This window comes from Chiloscyllium punctatum, chromosome 1 (assembly GCF_047496795.1).
Source record: "Chiloscyllium punctatum isolate Juve2018m chromosome 1, sChiPun1.3, whole genome shotgun sequence".
Lineage (NCBI taxonomy): Eukaryota > Metazoa > Chordata > Chondrichthyes > Orectolobiformes > Hemiscylliidae > Chiloscyllium > Chiloscyllium punctatum.
The window spans coordinates 102,299,057-102,325,620 of NC_092739.1; the positions used below are offsets into that span (position 1 = coordinate 102,299,057).

General features: G+C 41.2%; 1 protein-coding gene across 1 annotated transcript in view; it reads right to left on the bottom strand.

Annotated features, from left to right (window-relative positions):
* parp8 (poly (ADP-ribose) polymerase family, member 8) overlaps positions 1–26,564 on the bottom strand; it is a 410,911-nt gene that overhangs the window by 211,186 nt on the left and 173,161 nt on the right. The window contains exons 6-7 of the mRNA XM_072571640.1: positions 26,175–26,252; positions 10,120–10,214 (exon numbers count right to left, since the gene is read on the bottom strand). Of these exons, the coding sequence (XP_072427741.1) occupies positions 10,120–10,214; positions 26,175–26,252 (173 nt within the window). The remainder of the gene's footprint in view (positions 1–10,119; positions 10,215–26,174; positions 26,253–26,564) is intronic.

Genomic DNA, 26,564 nt, shown 5'->3' on the forward strand with positions numbered 1-26,564 from the left:
GTTTTTCAGAGTGGAGGCCTGTGACCAGTGGAGTACCACAAGGATCGGTGATGGGTCAACTACTTTTTGTCAGTTACATAGATGATTTGGATGTGAGCATAAGAGGTACAGTTAGTAAGTTTGCACATGACACCAAAATTGGAGGTGTAGTGGACAGCGAAGAGGGTTACCTCAGATTACAACAGGATCTGGACCCAGATGGGCCAATGGGCTGAGAAGTGGCAGATGGAGTTTAATTCAGATAAATGCGAGGTGCTGCATTTTGGGAAAGCAAATCTTAGCAGGACTTATACACTTAATGGTAAGGTCCTAGGGAGTGTTGTTGAACAAAGAGAGCTTGGAGTACAGGTTCATAGCTCCTTGAAAGTGGAGTTACAAGTAGATAGGATAGTGAAGAAGGCGTTTGGTATGCTTTCCGTTATTGGTCAGAGAATTGAGTACAGGAGTTGCGAGGTCATGTTGCGGCTGTACAGGATATTGGTTAGGCCACTGTTGGAATATTGCATGCAATCTGGTCTCCTTCCTATCGGAATGATAGAACATAGAACATAGAAAAATACAGTGCAGTACAGGCCCTTTGGCCCTTGATGTTGCGCCGATCCAAGCCCACCTAACCTACACTAGCCCACTATCCTCCATATGCCTATCCAATGCCTGTTTAAATGCCCATAAAGAGGGAGAGTCCACCACTGCTACTGGCAGGGCATTCCATGAACTCACGACTCGCTGAGTAAAGAATCAAGCCCTAACATCTGTCCTATACCTACCACCCCTTAATTTAATGCTATGCCCCCTCGTAATAACTGACTCCATACGTGGAAAAAGGTTCTCATGGTCAACCCTATCTAAACCCCTAATCATCTTGTACACCTCTATCAAGTCACCCCTAAACCTTCTTTTCTCCAATGAAAACAGCCCCAAGTGCCTCAGCCTTTCCTCATACGATCTTGATGTTGTGAAACTTGACAGGGTTCAGAAAAGATTTACAAGAATATTGCCAGGGCTGGAGGATTTGAGCTACAGCGAGAGGCTGAACAGGCTGGGGCTGTTTTCCCTGAAGTGTCGGAGGCTGTGGGGTGACCTTATAGAGGTTTACAAAATTATGAGGGGCATGGATAGGGTAAATAGGCAAAGTATTTTCCCTGGGGTCGGTGAGTCCAGAACTAGAGGGCAAAGGTTTAGGGTGAGAGGGGAAAGATATAAAAGAGTCCTAAGGGGCAACTTTCCCACGCAGAGGATGGTATGTGTATGGAATGAGCTGCCAGAGGAAGTGGTGGAGGTTGGTACAATTGCAACATTTAATAGGCATTTGGATGGGTATATGAACAGGAAGGGTTTGGACGGAAATGGACCGGGTGCTGGCAAGTGGGACTAGATTGGGTTGGGATATCTGGTCGGCATGGACGAGTTGGACCGAAGGGTCGGTTTCCATGCTGTACATCTCAATGACTCTCTGACTCTAAATGGCCTCTTTCTGCATTGTATGGATTCTATAAATCTGACTTTTTAAGTTATTGTTAAATCTATTGCTGCCTTTGCTTTGAAGCTTCTCGGAAATGCTCTGTAGAAATCTACCCTGAAGTCAGAAATTTGTTTTAAAAAATGAACAAATCTCATGTGCTGTAAATCAGAAACAAAAAAACAAATTTCTTGAAAAGCTCATCAGGTCTGGTAGCATCTGAGGAGAGAAATCAGAAGTATTGTTTTGGGTCAAGTAACCTTTCCTGAGACCCAGTTCTAGGTCGCAGGAATGGTCACCTGACCAGAAATGTTAATTCTGATTTCTCTCCACAGTTGCTGCCAGACCTGCTGAGCTTTCTCAGCAATTTCTGCTTTTATTCAAGAAATTTATTATTTTTTTGACTTTCCAGAAGTGAGAAAAGCAGTAAAACTGGCAAATGAAACATACTGGCCAAACTTGTTTGGTATACTTCAAAACTGGAGGACCAACATGACCACGACCACCATTTCCTTGCATTAGTTATTTTTTAACTGTTCTTCTCCCTCTAAGATGCTTATCCCAAGCTATGTGAAGTTAAAACCCTATTTTAAACTGTCTTCTTACATGGTACTCTAATTTTTGCAGACTGCCCTGATATGTTTTGTGCTGCGCAAAGGCTTATAAATAATTTTCATTGAAGTCATAAATTATTTTCCATTTCTCAGTTCTAAAATTCTTAAACTGCATCACCTACTTTCCTCTGATTATTGCCGATTTCCTATTAATTTTTTTTAAAAAGGAAAACTTAAAATAATTGGCGACGAGGCTGGGAACAGAAAGTTCCCTGCCATTTGATTGGCTGGTAGCTTTCGGAAAAAAAGATTCACTGCCTAATGGGAACAGAAGTCTTGCCTCAAGCCAAGTGATTTCTTCGTAAGTGAACAGCCAAGGCTGGGAAGGCTCAACCTGACCTTTACATTAGGGGCCTGTGGCTGCGGACTCTGTTCTCAGTACAAAATTCAGCCCTTCAGCAAATATCTGTGGAACATGTGAAGGATATACAACCAAAGAAAAAATATCGATACACAAATACTTGTGATAAGGCATGTCCACTATGTGAAAGAGTGTTATGAAGCAGACTAAAATGAAGTTAGTAATCTTACCCACTAAATACTGATCAACAGGTCCAACAATTTACAGTTCCAACTGTATTCTAATCACAATTTGAATGCCATACAAAGTCACATTGCTTTTGAGCATTAATGTAGCTGGGCTTGAAAAAGACATTTAAATTGTCATGAATTTGACAGTTTTGCCAAGCCAATTATACATTGGCTGAATTGAAGGGCAGAATTGAAACTACAGTTCATTGATCTTCAACCCCCACTGTAGTATGACCTGCAAAATACATTTTTACAACAGTTTCAGTTTCTGGGTTTTACATTTAGAGAGTGCAGAGGGAAAAAAAAGGCAACAGTGAATCATCAGGGAGGAAGTGAGGACTGCAGATGCTGGAGACCAGAGTTGAAAAATGTGGTGCTGGAAAAACACAGCAGGCCAAGCAGCATCCGAGGAGCAGGAGAATCGATGTTTCACTCCTGAAGAAGGGCTTATGCCCGAAACGTCGATTCTCCTGCTCCTCGGATGCTGCCTGGCCTGCTGTGTTTTTCCAGCACCACATTTTTCAACAGTGAATCATTAGCCCATTTCATGCCGTGGTCAACCATCTCAAATTACCAGCATGACTCAGCTCATACCTTTTGGAAGATTCAATGTCAGAAATAACCTAATTTCACATAGTTTTTGTCATACTTGCATTTCTTCAGAGCAGGTGGCATCCTTATGAAAATGGCAATTTGTCTACATAGACAAACATGCCACTACTTCCAGATTAGCTGTCAATCTCCTGCACTCTGTCCTAGTTTAGCCTTGTCACCTATCAATGCAACCTGGATACAACGATGCGGGGATGTGGATGCAATACATTTTGCAATGCTACTTGATCAACTCCCCTAATGCTTAGATATCTTTTCAGACCATACAGTGCTCTAACCTTTTAGTAGGGTTTTGCCTAATCATTACTGCCTGCTGGATATGGGGCAAATGCTGCCAAATGGGACCTGATTAATTTAGAATATCTGGTCAGCGTGGACAAGTTGGACCTAAGGGTCTGTTTCCGTGTTGTACATCTCTATGGTTCTATAACTCTATGCTATGAGGTTAAAAACAATACTCTCAACTTCAAATATTGCTTTTAATATGCCACGTACCACTAAATTCTTTCGTTCTTTTCCAGCGTTGGAGTGTAATGATTACAACTGTATTTTCTTTTTAATCCCAAATGCACCAACACCCTCTTACTGACATTCAACTGTAACCAGTCATATTTTACAATCCTGCCCCAACTCTGCCAATTTCCCAACAAAAATGATGCTGAAGACAGAGAAATGGGCTGTCAAGTGGAGGAAAACAGCCCCTTTCCCCCTCCATGAAAATTCACTGAAAGATTGAGTAAAGGTTATAGCAGGCTCTGCCACAGTTTCAGGCTCTTCTTCTCTCAACTTTTCTGATCTTCACCTCAAAAAGCAAAGGTCTGAAATCTTGGCCAGAAAACAATCTCCATCCACAATCAGATTTTTAGATTATTCAGGTCACTGTCGTCCAAAATATCCTCTGTCACTTATAAGCAAGGGAAATTTGATTTCATACAGGCAGGCAATTATCTGTGAACAACTCGACATTAATATTTGAGCATAAATGCATCCATTGTGAAATCTTTTGATTTGTCTGGTACAAATTTTATTTGTGGAATGAGCAACAGACAACGTTGGACTTAGAATGGTCAGTGATAATTTTCAGATTTGGGCCGGAATTCAAATCCCATACATTTCAATTAGATATATTGTATTCTCTGGTTTTGTATGCAGTCAGGATTTTACAGAAACTAAGTGACAGAAAAGGATATTATCCATATAAAAATTAACAGTATGAAAAAGTAGAAGAAATGAGCAAGTGTTTTCTTATTTATAGAATGGCATAGCTTTGGGATAAAGGGAAGTACTGGTAAGGTGTCGTACATCTATCTGATTAGAAAATTCAATATCTCTCAATTATCCATTGCCTCAAATTTATGTCCAAAGTCCCTTTCACATTTTCTGCAGTATCTCCCTTTCTGGGACCACCTGGGAATTTGTACCATGCAATCATCACCCTCAGTCTACAGTAGCTAGTACCAATGAATAAGGCATCAGTAATATCAGATCCTGACCCCAGTGGATTATGCAAGGTCAGTGCAGGACTACCTAATTCGACTGTAGAACAGGTATCCATCAGCAATGACACAGACAGGGAGAGGGGTTAACTTGAAACATTAGTTCTCTTCACAGAAGCTGAGTAAGCTGAGCACTTCCAGCATTGCCTGTTTTAATTTCAGATATCCACCACGGCCAGAATTATTTTTTTTCACATTCTGCAAACACCCTTGTTCAGTAAATGGTGTATAATGCCAGATTTGAGACAATCAAATCAAGGATTATACATTTATGCACTAATTCTAGCAGTACTGTTGTGATCATAAGACATTTTGCAACCATACAATGAGATGAGCTCTTGAAATAATATTCTGAGAAAAATATCCATACTTTTTGCTTCTCAAAGCTATCAACCAATTTTCAGAATATCCACCTGTTTTCGCAGCTTCCCAACCCTCCTGGCTTGCGACTCTTTGCAGACAAATTATCATTATAGTTGTTGCAAGTATCTGGAAATTCTCCAGAAATACTTTTTTCCCCCAATTGGAGACCAGTTAAAAGCTGAAGGGATGAATTTTCAAAAAAAACAATTCTTCCATATTATCTGGGCATCACGGTCAATGTCAGCATTTGTTGCCATCCTTAAAAGTCAGCCATATGGCAGTGGGTCTGGAATTATCCACAAGATAGATAAAGACAGCAGATTGCCTTCCATTAGTGAAGCAACGAGGCTCTTCACAATCAATGATGGTTTCATGGTCACTTTTACTGAGACTAGCTTTAATTCTGAATATCATGTGATCAATTAATTGCATTTCAGTTATACCAACTCCTGGGTCCTCCTCTGATGTAATAGTAGTGTTTCTGCTCCTGTACTGGGAAACCCGTTTCAAGACCCACCTTCTCCAGAAGCATGTAATAAAATCTCTGAACAGGTTAATTAGAAAAATAGGTTAACCAACTCCTGTGGCATGATTTAAACTCGTCTCCCAAAAACATTCGCAGGATTACGACATCAGTGACATTGCTACTGGTACAAAACCACCCTCCATGTCATGCCAGATAAATGATAAACAAAATAAAATGAAGCAAAACAAAAACAAAGAACTACAGCTGCTGGAATAAAAACTGGAAGTGCTGGAGAAACTCAGCAGGTCTGGCAGCATCTGCAGAGAGATAAACAGAGTTAACGCTTCAGTCGCTTAGGATCCCTGGACTCAAAATGTTAACTCTACTTTTCTCTCTGCAGATGCTGCTAAACTTAGTGAGTTTCTCCAGCACTTCCAGTTTTTGTTAAAGTGAAACTAAGCCAGACAAATGATTCAGCTGTCCTGTACCTAACCCACTTCTGAAGTCATGCTAATGTAGCAGGATATAAGACCATAAGACCATAAGACATAGGAGCAGAAGGCCATTCAGCCCATCGAGTCCACTCCACCATTCTAATCATGGCTGATGGGCATTTCAACTCCACTTACCCGCATTCTCCCCGTAGCCCTTAATTCCTTGTGACATCAAGAATTTATCAATTTCTGCCTTGAAGACATTTAGCGTCCCGGCCTCCACTGCACTCTGCGGCAATGAATTCCACAGGCCCACCACTCTCTGGCTGAAGAAATGTCTCCGTATTTCTGTTCTGAATTTACCCCCTCTAATTCTAATGCTGTGTCCACGGGTCCTAGTCTCCTCGCCTAACGGAAACAATTTCCTAGCGTCCACCCTCTCCAAACCATGTATTATCTTGTAAGTTTCTATAAGATCTCCCCTTAATCTTCTAAACTCCAATGAATACAATCCCAGGATCCTCAGCCGTTCCTCATATGTTAGACCTACCATTCCAGGGATCATCTGTGTGAATCTCCGCTGGACACGCTCCAGTGCCAGTATGTCCTTCCTGAGGTGTGGGGACCAAAACTGGACACAGTACTCCAAATGGGGCCTAAACAGAGCTTTATAAAGTCTCAGTAGCACAACGGTACTTTTATATTCCAACCCTCTTGAGATAATTGACAACATTGCATTCGCTTTCTTCATCACGGACTCAACCTGCATGTTTACCTTTAGAGAATCCTCAACTCGCACTCCCAGATCCCTCTGTACTTTGGCTTTACGAATTTTCTCACCGTTTAGAAAGAAGTCCATGCTTGTATTCTTTTTTCCAAAGTGCAAGACCTCGCATTTGCTCACATTGAATTCCATCAGCCATTTCCTGGACCACTCTTCCAAATTGTCTAGATCCTTCTGCAGCCTCCCCACTTCCTCAGTCCTACCTGCCTGTCCACCTAACTTTGTATCATCGGCAAACTTCGCTAGAATGCCCCCAGTCCCTTCATCCAGATCATTAATATATAATGTGAACAGCTGCATCCCCAACACTGAACCCTGCGGGCCACTGCTTGTCACTGGCTGCCATTCCGAAAAAAAACCTTTTATCCCAACTCTCTGCCTTCTGTTAGACAGCCAATCCTCAATCCATACCAGTAGCTCACCTCGAACACCATGGGCCCTCACCTTGCTCAGCAATCTCCCGTGTGGCACCTTATCAAAGGCCTTTGGAAGTCTAGATAGACCACATCCACTGGGTTTCCCTGGTCTAACCTACTTGTCACCTCTTCAAAGAACTCCAACAGGTTTGTCAGGCACGACCTCCCCTTACTAAATCCATGTTGACTTGTTTTAATCCAACCCTTCTCTTCCAAGAATTTAGAAACCTCATCCTTAATGATGGATTCTAGAATTTTACCAACAACCGATGTTAGGCTAATTGGCCTATAATTTTCCATCTTTTGCCTTGATCGTTTCTTGAACAAGAGGGTTACAACAGAGATCTGCCAATCATCCGGGACTTTCCCTGACTCCAGTGACTTTTGAAAGATCTCAACCAATGCCTCCGCTATTTCCTCAGCCACCTCCCTCAGAACTCTAGGATGTAGCCCATCGGGGCCAGGAGATTTATCAATTTTAAGACCTTTTAGCTTTTCTAGCACTTTCTCTTTTGTAATGGCAACCATACTCAACTCAGCCTCCTGACTCCCTTTAATTGTTGGGATATCACTCATGTCTTCCACTGTGAAGACTGACGCAAAGTACTTATTAAGTTCTCCTGCTATTTCCTTATCTCCCATCACTAGGCTTCCAGCATCAGTTTGAAGTGGCCCAATGTCTACTTTTGCCTGTCATTTGTTTCTTATGTATTGAAAGAAACTTTTACTATCATTTCCAATATTACTGGCTAGCCTACCTTCATATTTGATCCTCTCCTTCCTTATTTCTCTCTTTGTTATCCTCTGTTTGTTTTTGTAGCCTTCCCAATCTTCTGATTTCCCAGTGCGCTTGGCCACTTTATAGGATCTCTCTTTTTCTTTGATAGGTTTCCTGACTTCCTTTGTCAGCCATGGCTGTCTAATCCCTCCCTGGATAATCTTTCTCTTCTTGGGGATGAACCTCTGTACAGTGTCCTCAATTTTACCCACAAACTCCTGCCATTTTTGCTCTACTGTCTTCCCCGCTAGGCTCTGCTTCCAGTCTATTTTCGTCAGTTCCTCTCTCATGCTCTCATAATTACCTTTATTTAACTGTAACACCATTACATCCGATTTTGCCTTCTCTCTTTCAAACTGCAGACTGAACTCTACCATATTATGATCGCTGCTTCCTAAGTGTTCCCTTACTTTAAGATTGCAAGCATAGTGCTGGTTTGCTCTTCTACTTCAGGAACATGCCCAGGAGTGCAGCCGTTTCATGATTGAAACCACGTTTCAGACCACAATTGACAGCAGTGATCTTTTATTGAACAGAAGCAATGTCTAAACAAGGGTCTGAATAGACGTATATTCAAGATCAATGATAAGAACACAAGAATCGTGTGATACTGCAGAAAATAGTAAAATTATTTCCATCAAAACTAAGAATTTTTTAGCAAAAAGAAATTGGTTTTATTTAAATAGGCTTCCTCTATAAATTTCAGTATTTTCTATGAACACTTACACAGATTTTATGGTGCTTCTAATAGACACAAATTGCAAATTCTGCATTCCTGATACTTAAGCTTTGTATTCTCTGTTGAAGTTACAAGTATCATAAATACAAGCACCCCTGGGACAAGGTTACAGCAAACAGATCATTTTATATGTTAAATATTTTTAAAAGATTATTATGACCTGTAGGGTTAACAAAATGTTATAATTCAGTTAAGTATCATTCAGTAGCTGTGTAATAACATCTAGGCATGCTAATAAAGATAACTGACATTTATTGCTTCAGAACAACATTAGGGATACCATTGGGGAGTTGTTATCTTCTCCAAAAGGAACAAAAATATTCTACTTTGGAACACAAAGCCCTGTACATTTAAAATTACCCGAATTTTATATTTATATTTTGCTTTACAGACAATCTATCAATGTAACATTATAAATTGGGTAGTGAATATAGGGAAAGATATATTTTTTCTCTTTATAATCAGTTGGCTTAGTGGCATTCAGTCACATCAACCATATTTATGAATTGCAATGTTTTTAAAAAAGCTAAATATATGAAATATGGTCGGACTACAATAAATTACAGACTTAGAAAGTATCTCTTTGTGAGCACATAAACAAAAGACCTGAATTTGGCATTATTCAATGTAGTACTCCATTTCTGGGAATGATCACAGGGTTTCTCAGACCAAATGGCTAGGCATTGTGGACTGGATTGCTTGGCACAATGAAGTATGAAGAGGTCGAGCTTTTGGCTGACAGCATTAAACATCATTAATCATTTTAACAAGCAGTTTATAATATCCTTTGGTAACAGCTATGATTGTTTACAGTATGAAAGCTTCCATCATGGCCTCATCTTGCCTGGTGACATAAAAGAATAAGAGCAACGAAAAGAGTAATAGAAAACAGAGTTATCAGCACTGTCCCTACATGCCAGCTCACACTATTTATAACATTCATTTTGACACTGACAAAAGTGATCCTGACACTTCAAAGCAAGTGCTGAATAAATCCAATATTCAGCTGTTTTATTTATCTTTTAATAGTGTGAGATGATAAATTGCAGTTGGCCCATGTAGCAATAAACATGTCAGGTACACTGATATCACCAAATGTCAGCATCCTTCAAGCCTGTTCAAAATACTCTTGTAAGACCAGAGCAAAATATTTCCTTGCTGTGGCTACTTCTAAAGTAAATTTCTGAATTAAGTTTCATGATTTGTTTGTTCCCTTTTCTCCCTTTTATTTCCTCAAAGTTGTCAAGAAATTGAAACAAAAAGGAACACAAGTATTGGACTGTAAGTAGTTATCCTAGCTTTGCAGTGGCTAACCCACAAACGCCTTCACATTAAAATATCACAACATATTGTGATTATATTTCATCTTATTCTTTGTAATTAAAATGTGATTCATTAATAAGTATACATTATAATACTATCACTACCTGAGGGATACTGCTCCAGGCCCATAGATCTCTCTCACAGCTGCCAGGTCAGCTTCAAGTTGTGGATGCTTATGAAGTTCTCCATCGTAGTTACCCTGAAACCATAAACACAACTGTGTTCACAAATGACTAGATTCCAACATTGTATGGCCAGATGCAACCAAGAGGTTAAATAAAGCTCTTATTTCAAAAGACTAACCAAAACGTGAAAATGTGATTGTACAATTTGACTAATCAGACGCACACAATCTATGTTTTGGCCAGGATAAAAACATAGTCCTGCCACATATACAATTGACTCAACCCTCTAATAATACTCTGGAAAGAAGCCAAAAAGTAAAAAAAAAGTCAATTTTGGAAGCAAAATAAGAAATTTCTCTTCAATTGTCAAACTGCATTGTGATGCCAAAATCATAATGAATGCCTGTGATATTCTGCCAGTGGTACCTGCTAATAAAATTACATTCTTATGTCTCAAAGTGTTTTACAGTCAATGAGTGCTTTTGAAGTGTAATTATTGTTGCGATAGAGAAAACAGCAGCCGGTTTATAAATCACAAGGTCCCACAAACACCAATGCGGTCATAAACCGGTAATTTGGTTTTAGGTGTACAGGGAGCTGTCTATTAAAACTGTAAACACAGTCTGAACAGCAGCGTTAACATTGCGAGTTGCACAATCAGGAAGCCCGTGTCTGAAATAAACAGGCACTCCGCCTGTCCAAGGGAAGGATCCTTCAATAGTGGCAGTGGCTCGTCAGTCTTTTGAACCCTTTACCATATTATTAATGCTACTTTGGTTGCTCAAAAAATGGCACCCTGGTACTCAAAGCTCGAAGCTAAAGACAAAAATATATCACATGGTTTATGATCTACATACACAGCCCAAGGTTGCTTGTCTAAAAGCGCAATTAGTCCAAATATTGTACTCCTCATCTATGCAAAGCTTTCACAAAACCTTACAGCTTGTTCTTTGCATATTATGATGATCCGTGCCTCAGGCACAGCCTCACGATACGATGCATAATGGAAAACATTGCCATATTCTCATCTTCTGAGGCCAAAATGCTCAATTCATTGTGAAACAATCTAGCTCCATGATGCATAGTCACCTACTGGGTTCAAGCTGTGGATGTGTCTATCACTGCATGTGTTTATTCAACCCTGAACCTTGAGAGACTCTTCTTTTGCTGGGAAAAGTTGAAAGCTTAAGATTATACACCTAAACCAGACAAGGCCTCTTCAAGCAAATCTCCTCTAATCAACCCAAAGAGTGCAGTGCACTACCCTACCTGGGTAATAGCTAGTGCTGTGCCTGAAGACAAGCAGCTCTCACTAACCAATGCCATTTACAGTCTACCTGTCTCCTTGGGTTCATAAAATGAGAACCAAATTTTCATGGGGGATTGTTGGCCATTGTAGTTTTTAAAGTATTTTGAGCATGAAAGTTAGAAAAGCCCATTACAAATGTACATTGCAACCAATGACATCAGGCCTCAAATATTGGTAATGCCAAAGACAGAGGTGGATCCAATTCCTAATGTATTGGCAATGAAGCTATGGTGGAAGGGTTTGGGTGCATGCGGTTGTAAGCATTTGGGAAATTCAGAAGCAAGTGCAATTTGTCTGCCAATGTCATTTTAAGCCAACCACAAAATTATCACAATGACTGTTCTGACAACAAACCCCATGTGAACTGATTTCAATGCCAGTGCTTAAGGGAAGTATATGTTAGGTAGAATAAAATGCAGAACAGAATATTTCTTCAGAACTGTCAACACATCTTAGCAGCAAATTCATGGGTTGGTACCTGGGGCTAAAAGGGCCATAATGAAGTACCCTTAAAGGATGCAGGGCTGAACATTGCCCTTATAACTAACAGTGGAAGCACAGTGTCTACTCGTGGATTCAAGCTGAAAACAATATTATGGTTAAACAGGACAGCAAGCCTCCTAAAACCTGTTCCAATTCATCAATGCTCAAACCAATCTACACAACAGAATTCCTACAGTGCAAAAAGAGGATGTTCAAACTGACCTTCTGAAAAGCAGCCCACCCAGAGCCAGATCCCCCACCCATCCTGTAACCCTACATTTACATGACTAATTCACCTCGGCTGCACATCCCTGAACACTGCAGGCCAATTTAGCATGGTCAATCCAACTAACCTACGTATCTTTGAACTGTGGGGCGAAACTGGAGCACCCGGTGGAAATCCACACAGAGATCGGAAGAATGTGCAAACACCACACAGACAGCTACCAAGGCTGGAACTAAACTCCCTGGTGTGGTGAGGCAGCGGTGCTAACCACTGAACCATCGTGCCACCTCAATTACCTTAAAAGTGCAAACATCTGTCTCTGACAAAGGACTTCTTCACCTCTCATCCGACTAACCTGCCAGTCACAGATTACCACAAAACTGAGGCACCCTCTCAAACTGAGACCTGCCTCAGCAGCACCACGTTCTCCCAGACAGGCTTAGCAGCATTCACACCTCATCCATTATCCTTATATGGATGATGTATCTAGATCTGGCCAATTTGGAGTCAATGCTTGAGAAGTGTTGCAGATACTGTCTCATTGCCAGCAAGTGCAGGCTTTGACCCCCCCCCCCCCACCATCTGGTCCTGATCATTGTCATCAGGCTCTAGTAACATTGTACCAGATTCAACCAGGCATAACATTTTCAAGGGTTTTCATGACGAGACTACCATTTTTGGGTGGCACGGTGGCTCAGTGGTTAGCACTGCTGCCTCACCCAGGTTCAACTCCAGCATCGAGTGACTGTCTCTGTGAAATTTGCACATTCCCCCCGTGTCTGTGTGGGTTTCCTCTGGGTGCTCTGGTTTCCTCCCGCAATCCAAAGATGTGCTTGCCAGGTGAATTGGCCATGCAAAATTGCCCATTGTGTTAGGTGCGTTAGTCAAGAGTAAATATAAGGGAATGGGTCTAGGTAGGCTACTCTTCGGACAGTCGGAGTAGAATTGTTGGGCCTGTTTCCATAATGTAGGGAATCTAATAAAAGCAAAAGTTTCCATTTTACAGATTTTCACTGATTATTTTCTGAAGCTACCTTAATAGCTCATTTTCTGAATAATTCTAGAATGATTGACAGCAACTTCTAGATTTTTGTGCAATTGTGTGCATGAAAAATAAAGCTGGTGAATGATGGGAGTTTTACTGTCACTCCCACCACAAACCCCAGGCTCCTTTGCTTCAAATTATACTTAACACATCGACCAAACTAATCTTCTGTCCTGCCACACTGTTTCCAAAACATGCTGTACCATATACTATTGAAATCATGGCTATGAATTAACATGTTACCATAAATGCTGAAATATCATTGCTTGATATTTCATTACAACCTCAGCAAGTATCTTATTTCAACAGTAACAGAAGCTGCCAATTTGAGCAGCAATATTAGTTTTGATATCAAGCACAGGCAGAACTCTGATGAACTGATTGTGTGTTGAAGGCATGGATGGATACAGCTTCTAACTCACCAGCACAGTCACTATGTTTAAAACCACACTTAATGCTCACCAGTGTCCAAATAGCGCAATGTTATTACCCCAGTTACTGGGAAGGGTTCACTGTATATAAGCATCCTGATTATAGCTGGAACTTCAGAAGTGGCTTCACCCATCTGAAACTTCCTCTCACGACGATGGGGCTTTTAGCTTCAAATGCCCTTGGGACTGTTGCTGCAGGCTTTAATAGGTCCTTTACGGATATAAATTATTTAAATTGGTTGCAAATCCCCAGTGGAAAAACATGAGCTCCCAGAGCTGATAAAGTCCCATTCTTCATCTTTCTGTTAGTGTTGCAGCACCATTATTGGGATACAGCTTAATATTTCGATAAAAGTGCACTGAACATTTACAGAAATGTAAACATATTCTTCATCCATCGGTAATAATTGTGTCAGATGACATCAGCCAGTTAATTGATTCAAACCCCAATATGTCTGTCAGTATTAAAAACAGAAAATGCTGGAGAAACCTAGCAGGACTGGCAGCATTTGTGTTGAGAGAAACAGAGTTAATGTATCACATTTTTTCCAGAACTATAATGTCTGGCTGTCCTTTTCAATAAATCTCTCTTTACAGCAGTATTACTGTATCATAATACCTAAATATTCTTGAGCACATAATTTCACATTTTTAATTAATTCTTTCCAGTCTATTACATACACCCAAGCATATGGTTCGGTGCTTATCTCAGTTCCATTCTGTCTCTACTGCTTGCCAATTCACACCAGTTCCCTGTTTAATCTCTCACACGTCAATTGCCAGCCACCTCTTCACACATACAGACACAAGGTTTTTTCATTACAGCAGTACCATCAGTTGCTCTAAAGAACCTTCTCGAATGTAAGACCGCCACAGGGATGGCATTAAAGGTCCAAACTGTTAACTCAGGAGTTGCATTCTCTTCACTTCTGGTCGAATGTGTTTAGCTCTTTGACTAAAAGCACTAATGATTCCTCCACTCCATGGTGTCTTGCGTTTTCTTCAATTGCTCATTGGAGCCTGGCATTTTAAGTTTCAAGTTCATGTTTCTTTCAATTAACTCACTCTAATCTCTTAGAATATGATCAATCTAAACTAGTTGCTTTCCCTTAATGATATTTACGAACAATCTGTCCTGTTCCACCATCCTGAACACTTTTTAATTGCTCTTGTACTCTCTCCAAATGACCCACTCCATCCTTCGCCAGAACCACATTTGACAACTTTCTGGAATTTTCAAGTTTCATGTTTGAGCACCATAGAACAGACACTAACTCACAGTCTCAATTTTTCTCTTCTTTAAATCTCTACTTATTCCTATGATGAGGAATTCTCTCTCTTTGGACAATACATTCTTTGTTATTCCAACTCCAATTCCTCTGTGAAAGTACCATCTATTAACAGGATGGTTCACAGTTACTTAAATGGGTGATAACTGCTCCAGCTGTTAACTATTTATCTTGATCTCTGCTTTACCACCATTGATTCTTTCAATTTTCATAACATTTTTTTAACATCACTTTTCATTGTCACATCAACAAACATAAGCAATATACAATGACTCATGTTAACATGGTAAAAGACACATCTGAGAATGGAGCTTTGAAAGTTGAAAATAAAGGTTAACTAGAAACTTTATTAAAGATCTAATTTCCAAAATTAGTCTCAAATGGGAAGGAAACAGAATGAAGAATATGTTTACACTTCTGTAAATGTTCAGTGCAGTTTTATCGAAATATGACGTCCCAAATTAAACAAAGATGCATTTCAGTGTAATTCTGCTGTTTATTTTGTTAATATCATTTCTAACATATTTACAGTGAAATATTTCACTTTAATGATGTTTTTCATTTGCATGCAATCAGATAATTGAGTATGATGCACCCTGTGGTATTAAGCAACTTGTAATCACAGTGTCAGACCCTGTGCAGTGCACACTTGGGGGTAATTGAGAATGTCTCAGCTTTGCAAGGCACTGGATAAAATTTGCATCACTGTGTCAGTTCCTCTACGTCAAGCGTACATGCTGGGTGATGATAGCAATTCAAAAGTAACCTCATTTCACTCCCCTTTTCATACAGTGTCTGATTTAATAATTCCAGTGAGAAGGCACTGCATGCGTGTGAGGAAATAGCTTTGAACCTCTCTTATTATCTCAGTGAAATCATTAAATTAGCATTCCATGTTTGCAGACACCCTAACTGAAGGAAGTAGCTGGGGATGACAGAGTGTGCAGAATGCTCAAAGTGGGAGAAGTCAATTGGCAGTACTAAAAGAAGGGATATAATTTAGATTGGTATTCTACTCAAAGCTGAAGGAAATAATGTCAAGACCAGTGGAAGCAATAGGGAGTTCTTGTGGTTCTATTCACCGAGCTGGGAATTTGTGTTGCAGATGTTTCATCCCCTGTCTAGGTGACATCCTCAGTGCTTGGGAGCCTCCTGTGAAGCGCTTCTGTGATGTTTCCTCTGGCATTTATAGTGATTTGTATCTGCCGCTTCTGGTTGTCAGTTCCAGCTGTCCGCTGCAGTGGCCAGTATATTGGGTCCAGGATGATGTGCTTATTGATTGAATCTGTGGATGAGTGCCATGCCTCTCAGAATTCCCTGGCTGTTCTCTGTTTGGCTTGTCCTATAATTGTAGTGTTGTCCCAGTCAAACTCATGTTGCTTGTCATCTGCGTGTGTGGTTACTAAGGATAGCTGGTCGTGTCGTTTCGTGGCTAGTTGGTGATCATGGATGCGGACCGTTAGCTGTCTTCCTGTTTGTCCTATGTAGTGTTTTGTGCAGTCCTTGCATAGAATTTTGTACACTATGTTGGTTTTGCTCATGCTTGGTATCAGGTCCTTCGTCCTGGTGAGTTGTTGTCTGAGAGTGGCTGTTGGTTTGTGTGCTGTTATGAGTCCTAGTGGTCGCAGTAGTCTGGCTGTCAGTTCAAAAATGTTTTTGATATATGGTAGTGTGGCTAGTCCTTTGGGTTGTGGCATGTCCTCATTCCGTTGTCTTTCTCTTAGGCATCTGTTGATGAAATTGCGGGGGTATCGTTTTTGGAGAATACGTTGTAGAGGTGTTCTTCTTCCTCTTTTTGCAGTTCTGGTGTACTGCAGTGTGTTGTGGCCCTTTTGAACAGTGTCGTGATGCAACTTCTTTTGTGTGTGTTGGGGTGGTTGCTTTAGTAGTTTAGGACTTGGTCTGTGTGTGTGGCTTTCCTGTAAACCTTTGTGGTGAATTCTCCATTCGGTGTTCTCTGTACCATCACGTCTAGGAATGGGAGTTGGTTGTCCTTTTCTTCCTCTCGAGTGAATCGGATTCCTATGAGTGTGGCGTTGACGATCTGGTGTGTGTTCTCTATTTCTGTGTTTTTAATGATTACAAAGGTGTCATCTACATATCTGACCCAGAGTTTGGGTTGAATTTGCAGTAAGACTGTTTGTTCTAACCTTTGCATTACAGCTTCTGCTATGAGTCCAGAGATGGGTGAGCCCATGGGTGTGCCATTGACTTGTTCATATATTTGGTTGTTGAATGTGAAGTGTGTTGTGAGGCACAGGTCCAGTAGTTTGAGTATGCAGTCTTTGTTGATAGGTTCCCAGTCTTGTTGTCTGTTCTGTATGTCCAGCAGGTTGGCTATTGTTTCTCTGGCTAGGGTTTTGTCGATAGAGGTTAACAGTGCCGTTATATTGAATGAGACCATAGTTTCTTCCTTGTCTATGTGTATATTTCTGATGATGTCCAAGAATTCCTGTGTTGACTGTATAGAGTGTCTGGATCCACTGATCAGGTGTTTCAGTTTCTGCTGTAGTTCTTTGGCCAGTTTGTGTGATGGTGTCCCTGGTAGTGATACTATGGTTCTGAGAGAGATGTCTGGTTTGTGCACTTTTGGTAGACCATAGAATCTGGGGGTGTTGTTGCTTTTGGTTTCATTCTCTGTAGGTCAAACCTGGTTATCCATCCATTTTTTTGTAGGTTCCTCAGTGTGTTGGTTATCCTATTGGTGAGCTGTGGGGTGGGGTCAAACTCCCTCTTTTGGAGGTGTTGGTATCTGCAAGTAGTTGTTGCGCTTTTTGGATGTACTCTGCTTTGTCCAGGATGACCGTCATTCTGCCTTTGTCTGCTGGTAGTATGATTATGTTCTTATTGTTTCTTAGTGATTTTAGTGTTTCCCTCCCCTTGGTGTTGAGGTTGTGTGTTTGCCTTTTCCTTGTTATCAGGGGTACGATACTTTGTCTCACTGTTTGTTGTGTCTCTCCTGTCAGTCCATTGTTCCTGAGTGTGCATTCTGGTGCTGCTAGGAAGTCTGCTGTCTTGGCATCCCTGTGGTTGTAGTTGAGTCCCTTGGTCAGTATTGTTCTTTCCGTGTCTGTGAACTGTCTGTGGGAGAAGTTTCTAACCCACGAGTGTGTTGTGGTGTCCTCTCTGTTGTGTGTTAGTTTGGCCATTTTTTCTTTTAGTGCTGTTTTTTTGCGGTGTGTGGTCCTGTTCTGTACTATGCTGATGGCCTGTTCTATGGTGCGGGTCCATTCCTGATTGGTGGTTTTTGAAATTAACAATTTCTGGCGCGCAATTTCTTGTCTGTATTTGTGTAGTCTGTTGTGTGTGTCTGTAATCATTACCTGGATCATCCTGAATCCGTTCTGTCTGGCTGTGACCTGGCTTGTGGGTTGTTGACTGGTGGTCTGTATCTGACAAATGTGGAAGGATTCGATTCTGTCGGCATTCGTATGTGGCGATCAGGCAGTTGGCACAGGATTCCCATTTCCTGGCTTGTCTTAGCGTCTCTCACCCGTAGGTGTTCAAAGTTTGGAAGAAGATTTGTAGCTCGGGTGCTCGTTGTTGTGGTTCTGTTTGCCGAGCTGGGAATTTGTGTTGCAGACGTTTCGTCCCCTGTCTAGGTGACATCCTCAGTGCTTAGGAGCCTCCTGTGAAACGCTTCTGTGATGTTTCCTCCAGCATTTGTAGTGGTTTGAATCTGCCGCTTCCGGTTGTCAGTTCCAGCTGTCCGCTGCAGTGGTCGGTATATTGGGTCCAGGATGATGTGCTTATTGATTGAATCTGTGGATGAGTGCCATGCCTCTAGGAATTCCCTGGCTGTTCTCTGTTTGGCTTGTCCTATAATAGTAGTGTTGTCCCAGTCGAACTCATGTTGCTTGTCATCGGAGTGTGTAGCTACTAAGGATAGCTGGTCGTGTCGTTTCGTGGCTAGTTGGTGTTCATGGATGCGGATCGTTAGCTGTCTTCCTGTTTGTCCTATTTAGTATTTTGTGCAGTCCTTGCATGGGATTTTGTACATTACATTGGTTGAGTTGTGAGTAGATCGCTAATGAGTCCTAATGAAAGGGGTCTGGCATTGAGACAGTGGGGAGGTTGGGTTTCCGTAAAGATTGGTAATCCAAGATGGAGGACGGGAACAATTTTTGGCTGTAACAAGCTGCTCCTTTTTTGAGGTATTTTAGGTGCTGGAGATGACTTCCTCAAATTCCAGGAGCAGCAATTACTGTTTTATAAGCTGTTACATTGTTTTGGAACTTTGAAAACAGAAGTCAAAACAACAGCACTTTTAAAAGGGAGACAGACAGACAAAGGCAATAAGCACATGGTCTATAAGGGAGAGAGAGAGAGAGAGAGAGAAACCCACACTGCTAACTGACACAGCAGTGAATTTGTGCAGTTACTGCCTTTGCTGTTTAAACTCATGTATGGCCAGACATCGGAGTGTCTCAGTGGAAAACTTAAACAGCGGAATTCACAACTGATCTTGGAGGAACCTGTTTGGGAGAAGTCACAGCACAGACACAAGTAAGTAAATATTTTTAAGGAAAGCCTTGCTGTAAATCTACAATAGTGAGTAGAGTGGGTTCTTTCTTGATTATATATTTTTATTAGGATCTGTCTCTTTATTAAATTTTAAAAATATAAGCCTTAAGTATTAAGTCAGCCTGGAGCAGTGTTTGTAGAGCAATAAGACAGTGCTATTTTCTAGGTCTGTAGATTGGAAGGAGCTAAATGGCCTTTAGTAGAGTGATATGCTCTTCTTGTTGGATGTGGGAGCTTCAAGAGAGTTTTAAAAGTGTTGTTGTTTTGACTTCTGTTTTCAAAGTTCCAAAACAATGTAACAGCTTATAAAACAGTAATTGCTGCTCCTGGAATTTGAGGAAGTCACCTCCAGCACCTAAAATACCTCAAAAAAGGAGCAGCCTGTTACAGCCAAAAAATGTTCCCGTCCTCCATCTTGGATTACCAATCTTCAAGAGAGTTTAAGGATTAATGAGGATTATATCTGCAATAAATGTTGTTGGTTGTGAATCACGTCATATTGAATGGATCGGTTGGAGCAACAGTTAGAGGCAATGAGGCAATGACTTGAGGGTGTGATGGATGGCAGTTATAGGAAGGGAGAAAAACCGCAGATGCAGTCAGGTAGATGGGTTAACTCCAAGAAAGGGAAGAGAGATAGGTGGGTAGTACATGAGTCTTCAGTGGTTATCCCTGTTTTAAACAGGTAGGCTGTTTTGGAAAATGTAGGGGGTGATGGACTTTCAGGGGAATGTAGTATGAACAGCCAAGTTTCTGGTATCAAGACTGGCTCTAATGTAATGAGGGATACGTTGGATTCCAAGCAATCAATTGTGATAGGGGACTCTCTAGTCAGGGGCACAGACAGACGTTTCTGTGGCCAGCAGCGAAAAATCAGAATGGTGTGTTGCCTCTCTAGTGCCAGGATCAAGGATATCTCAGAGAGGATGCAGAATGTTCTCAAAGGGGAGAGGGACCAGTAGGAGGTCATTGTATACATTAGTACCAATGACACAGGAAGGGAAAGGATGAGATTCTGAAGTGAGAATACAGGAAGTGAGGCAGGAATTTAAAAAGGATGTCCTCGAGAGTAGTAATATCTGGATTCCTCCCGGTGCTATGAGCGAGTGAGGGTAGGAATAGGAGGATAGAGCATGGCTGAGGATCTGGTGTATGGGAGAAGGATTCACATTTTTGGATCATTGAAATCTCTTTTGGGGCAGAAGTAACCTGAACAAGAAGGATGGAATGCACCTAAATTGGAAGGGGACTAATATACTGGCAGGTAGATTTGCAAAAACAGCTCAGGAGGATTTAAACTAGTAAGGAGGGGGGTGGGACACAGGGAGATACTGAGGAAAGAGATCAATCTGGGATGGGTACAGTTGAGAAAAGAAGCGAGTCAAACAGTCAGTGCAGGTAGAAACAAAGCAGAGAACAAGGTAGGACTGATAAATGAAACTGCATTTAGAGTCATAGAGATGTACAGCACGGAAAGAGACGCTTCAGTCCAACTCGTCCATGAGGTAAAAACAATGACTGCAGATGCTGGAAACCAGATTCTGGATTAGTGGTGCTGGAAGAGCACAGCAGTTCAGGCAGCATCCAAGGAGGAGAAGCTCCTTGGATGCTGCCTGAACTGCTGTGCTCTTCCAGCACCACTAATCCAACTCGTCCATGCCAACCTAGTATCTCAACCTAATCTAGTCCCACCTGCCAGCACTTGGCCCATATCCCTCCAAACCCTTCCTATTCATATACCCATCCAAATGCCTCTTAAATGTTGCAATTGTACCAGCCTCCACCACTTCCTCTAGCAGTTCATTCCATACACGTACCACTCTCTGTGTGAAAAGGTTGCCCCTTAGGTCTCTTCTATACCTTTCCCCTCTCACCCTAAACCTATGCCCTCTAGTTCTGGACTCCCCGATCCCAGGGAAAAGACTTTGTCTATTTATCCTATCCATGCCCCTCATGCATTTGTAAACCTCTATAAGGTCATCCCTCAGTCTCCGAAGCTCCAGGGAAAACAGCCCCAAGCCTATTCAACCTCTCCCTATAGCTCAAATCCTCCAACCCTGGCAACATCCTTGTCAATCTTTTCTGAATCCTTTCAAGTTTCACAATATCTTTCCGATAGGAAGGAGACCAGAATTGAACAAAGAACAAAGAAAATTTACAGCCCAGGAACAGGCCCTTCGGCCCTCCAAGTGTGAGACAATCCAAATCTACTGTCTAAACCTGTCACCCAATTCCTAATCATCTGTATCCCTCTGCTCCCCACCTGCATCTGTCCAGGCGATTCTTAAATGAATCTACTACCTCTGCTGGCAATGCATTCCAGACACCTACCACTCTCTGTGTAAAGTACTTGCCGCGTGTATCCCCCTTAAACCTTTCATCTCTCACCTTGAAAGCGTAACCTCTTGTTATTGGATCCTTCCTGGGAGAAAGCTTATTGCTATCTATCCTGTCTATACCCTTCATGATTTTGAAAACCTCAATCAAGTCCCCCCTCAATCTCTTTTTTTCTAATAAAAACAAACCTAACCTACTCAACCTCTCTTCATAGCTAACATTTTCCATACCAGGCAACATCGTTGTAAGGAGGATGTCCTTCCTGAAGAAGGGCTCATGCCCTAAACATAGATTCTCCTGTTCCTTGGATGCTGCCTGACCTGCTGCGCTTTTCCAGCAACACATTTTCAGCCAACATCCTCGTAAACCTTCTCTGCACCCTCTTCAAAGTGTCCACATCCTTTTGGTAATGTGGAAACCAGAATTGTACACAGTATTCTAAATGCGGCCGAACCAATGTCTTGTACAATTTTAACATAACCTGCCAGATCTTATACTCAATACCCCGTGCAATGAAGGCAAGCATATCATATGCCTTCTTGACCACTCTATTCACCTGTGCAGCTACCTTCAGGGTACAATGGACCTGCACTCCTAGTTCTCTCTGCTCATCAACTTTTCCCAAGGTCACTTGCGTTCACTGTATAATACGCTCTAGAACGGGACTTGCTGAAATGCATCACCTCACATTTGTCTGGATTGAACTCCATCTGCCACTTCTCCGCCCAACTCTCCAGTCTACCTACACTCTCCTGTATTCTTTGACAGTCCCTTATGCTTTCTGCTACTCCACCAATCTATCGTGTCATCTGCAAACTTGCTGATTATACCAATGGTGTCCTCTTCCAGATCATTTATGTATATTACAAACAACAGTGGCCCCAGCACTGATCCCTGAATATTGCACGCACTATTCCAACAGTGGCCTAACCAATATCCTGTACAGCCGCAACATGACCTCCCAACTCCTGTACTCAATACTCTGACCAATAAAGAAAGCATACCAAACGCCTTCTTCACTATCCTATCTACCTGCGACTCCACTTTCATGGAGCTATAAACCTGTATTCCAAGGTCTCTTTGTTCAGCAACACTCCCTAGGACATTACCATTAAGTGTATAAGTCCTGCTAAGATTTGCTTTCCCAAAATGCAGTACCTCACATTTATCTGAATTAAGCTCCATCTGCCACTTCTCAGCCCATTGGCCCATCTGATCAAGATCCTGTTGTAATCTGAGGTAACCCTCTTCGCTGTCCACTTCACCTCCAATTTTGGTATCATCTGCAAACTTACTAACTGTACCTCTTATGCTCATATCCAAATCATTTATATAAATGATGAAAAGTAGTGGACTCAGCAATAACCTATGTGGCATTCCACTGGTCACAGGCCTCCAGTCTGAAAAACAATCCTCTACCACCACCCTCTGTCTTCTACCTTTGAGCCAATTCTGTATTCAAATGGTTAGTTCTCCCTGTATTCCATGAGATCTAACCTTGCTAATCAGTCTCCCATGGGGAACCTTGTCGAACGCCTTACTGAAGTCCATATAGATCACATCTACTGCTCTGCCCTCACCAATCTTCTTTGTTATTTTTTCAAAAAACTCAATCAAGTTTGTGAGACATGATTTCCCACACACAAAACCACGTTGACTATTCCTAATTAGTCCTTGACTTTCCAAATACATGAACATCCTGTCCCTCAGGATTCCCTCCAACAACTTGCCCACCACCGATGTCAAGCTCACTGGTCTTTAGTTCCATGGCTTGTCCATACCATCTTTCTTAAACAGTGGCACCACATTTGCCAACCTCCAGTCTTCCGGCACCTCACATGTGACTATTGATGGTACAAATATCTCAGTAAGAGGCCCAGCAATCACTTCCCTAGCTTCCCACAGAGGTCTAGGGTACACCTGATTAAGTCCTGGGGATTTATCCACTTTTATGCATTTCAAGACATATACATTTGATGGAGTTTTGGTGAGTTGCTGCGATGCATCTTTAGATAACATACAATGGCAGCAGTGTGTATCAGTAGTGGAGGGAGTGACTGTGTGAATTGTTGGATGGGGTGCCAATCAAGCTTTGTCCTTGACAGTCTCAAATTTCTTGAATATGTTTGGGGATGCACTGAACCAGGCAATTGGAGAATATCCCATTATATCCATGACTGGTAACTTTCAGATGATGGATAGATTTTAGGGAGCCAGAAGGTGAATTACCTGCCTCAGAATTCCCAGCATCTGACTTGCACTTGTCGCCACCTTATTCACATTATTGAGGAAGGCAATGATCTATGGTATTATCACTTGGCTGTTAACTCCAAGAGCCAGGTAGTGTTCTGAGGACCATGTTTTGAATCTCGTCATAGCAGAAGGTGGAATTTGAATTCAATAAAAATCTGGAATTATAAGTCTAATGATGACCATGAATCCATTGTCGATCATCGGAAAACCCCATCTGGTTCACTAATGTCCTTTGGAGAAGCAAACTGCCATCGTTACCTGGTGTTTACATGTGACTCCAGGTTCACAGCCATATGATTGACTCTTAATTGCCCTCTGGACAATAAATGCTGGCCAAATCAATTACACCCTCATCCCGTGAATAAAAATGATTGGATCATCCTATTGAGCTTCTAGTCAATGGTAGCTTTTAGGATGGTTGATAATGAGGAATTCAGTGACGGTAATACCATTGAATTTCAAGGGGAGATGGTTAGGTTATCTCTCTAGTTAGAGACAATCATCGCTTGGCACATGCACATCAGTTGCTACTTAACAGGTGAACTGTGAATGTTGGTCAGTTTTGCTGCATATGGACTCTATTTGCTTCAGTAACCGAGGAGTTGAAAATGCTATGGAACATTGTGCAATTATCAGTGAATATCTCCACTTCAAATCTTATGATAGAAACAGCTAAAGATGCTTGGCCTTAGCACACTATCCTTAGGAGCTTATGTAATGATGTCCTGAGACTGAGCTTATTAATCAAGACATAGCAACAGAGACAACTTGCCAACCAATTAGCACTCTCCTCTGATACAGTGTGAATTTGTATTAATGTGAATGGTCATGATGAGTGCTAGACTAAAGCTTTGACAAAACATATCATTTTTCAGCAATAGTGAGTATCTATTTATTCATTCAGACTAAACAGAAGTTTAATTTTGAATTTATCACTGTCCTTTTCAAATTCATGGCAATTCATTTTAAAAGTGATCATTTTACCATTACATGTTGTCTAGGATGACTGATTATTTCTATATTTTTGTGTAACATTTCATAAATCATCATCTCGATATTTTATTCAACATCATTAATATTTTAGTATTCAACCAAGTCAGATTTGGTAAACTATCATTTCAATTTTGCAGTTGTTTTTAATTGTAGGTCATATTTTTCATTATTAAATCATGTTAGAGCATTTTAAATGAATTATTAGATTTGAGATTAGATTTGAGACAGCGTTGTAAATGAAGTAAACAATGTTAGACTCAGATACAGTATTTTGCAGATGGATGACAACTCCAATAGAAAGCATCTGACTGACCCTATCCTTGGACTTAATATAAGCACGTCATGTAATAACTGACAATGTTACTTGAATCATTCACCATTACCTGCCTGATGTTCAAAGAGACAGTGATTTGCCTTTTTGAAAGCAGTCAGCGTATGTCTTTGCTTTAAGGACGCACATTTAAATATAAAATAACAAAATCGCCAAAAGATTAATATTTTCCTTTTATGTTCTCTGCCTGAAGACAGGTGATTGGCAATTATTTGTGTAACTTTGTATTTTGTTTGCATTTTTACTATGGGTAGGGCAGGGAGGCACACCCTGAACCTAGCTCAACTGATACAGGAATTGAACTCTGTGCTATTGATGTTAAGCCATTCCTGATGAAGGGGTCTTCCCCGAAATGTCAACTCTCCTGCTCCTCGGATGCTGCCTGACCTGCTGTGCTTTTACAGCACCACACTCTCAACTCTGATCTCCAGCATCTGCAGTTCTCCTTTTCCCCGCTGTTGGTGTCGATCTGATCTACTCGCTAACCACATAGACAACTTAGCAAACAGGCCGCTTGAGAATAAATCAAACAAGTGAAATGTATTAAGCTGGGTTCTGTCAATCATTGGCTGGAATCTACTTTCAGTTCTCCATTTTGGTTCTTACTCATATTATGACTGTAAGACATTAAACTGCTTTTTGTTTGCTTTCTTGTGCTTATAAGCTAGTCTTTAAGAAAATACCAGCTCCAATTCCTGTGCATCAAATAAGATGTAAGAATTTCCACACATTTAGTGTGCACACCACTATACTTCTTTCATAAATCCCTGGATATCCCACTGGTGAGCAATGAATAACAGGAAGCCTGTTTACCTGACCCACATAATAAAATTCTTCTGAATCATTGTCTCCTTCTGAATCCTCTTCTATTGTGCAGCTGTGTCTGGACTCCTATGCACAATCAGAACAAAAGAAGCAGTCAATATCACACTAAAATTGGAAGAATCAGTTACTTGTTCTGAAGAGTTCAATACAGACAAAGTAACAAAAATTAAAAAAAATAAATTGCACAGATGTTTGGCAGGAAGCCTGAGATGAGACCATAGCTTGACACTTTCGGCTGACATTCAAAGGCTATTACTCTCTACACAGGAGTTTCACTGTGAGAACTAATCCACCTCGCAGGAGAAGCACATTTTTTGAGGTGAGAAATAACAGAAGCAGAGGAACTGAATTTGCAGCTGTCACCAAGATGGTTTAAAT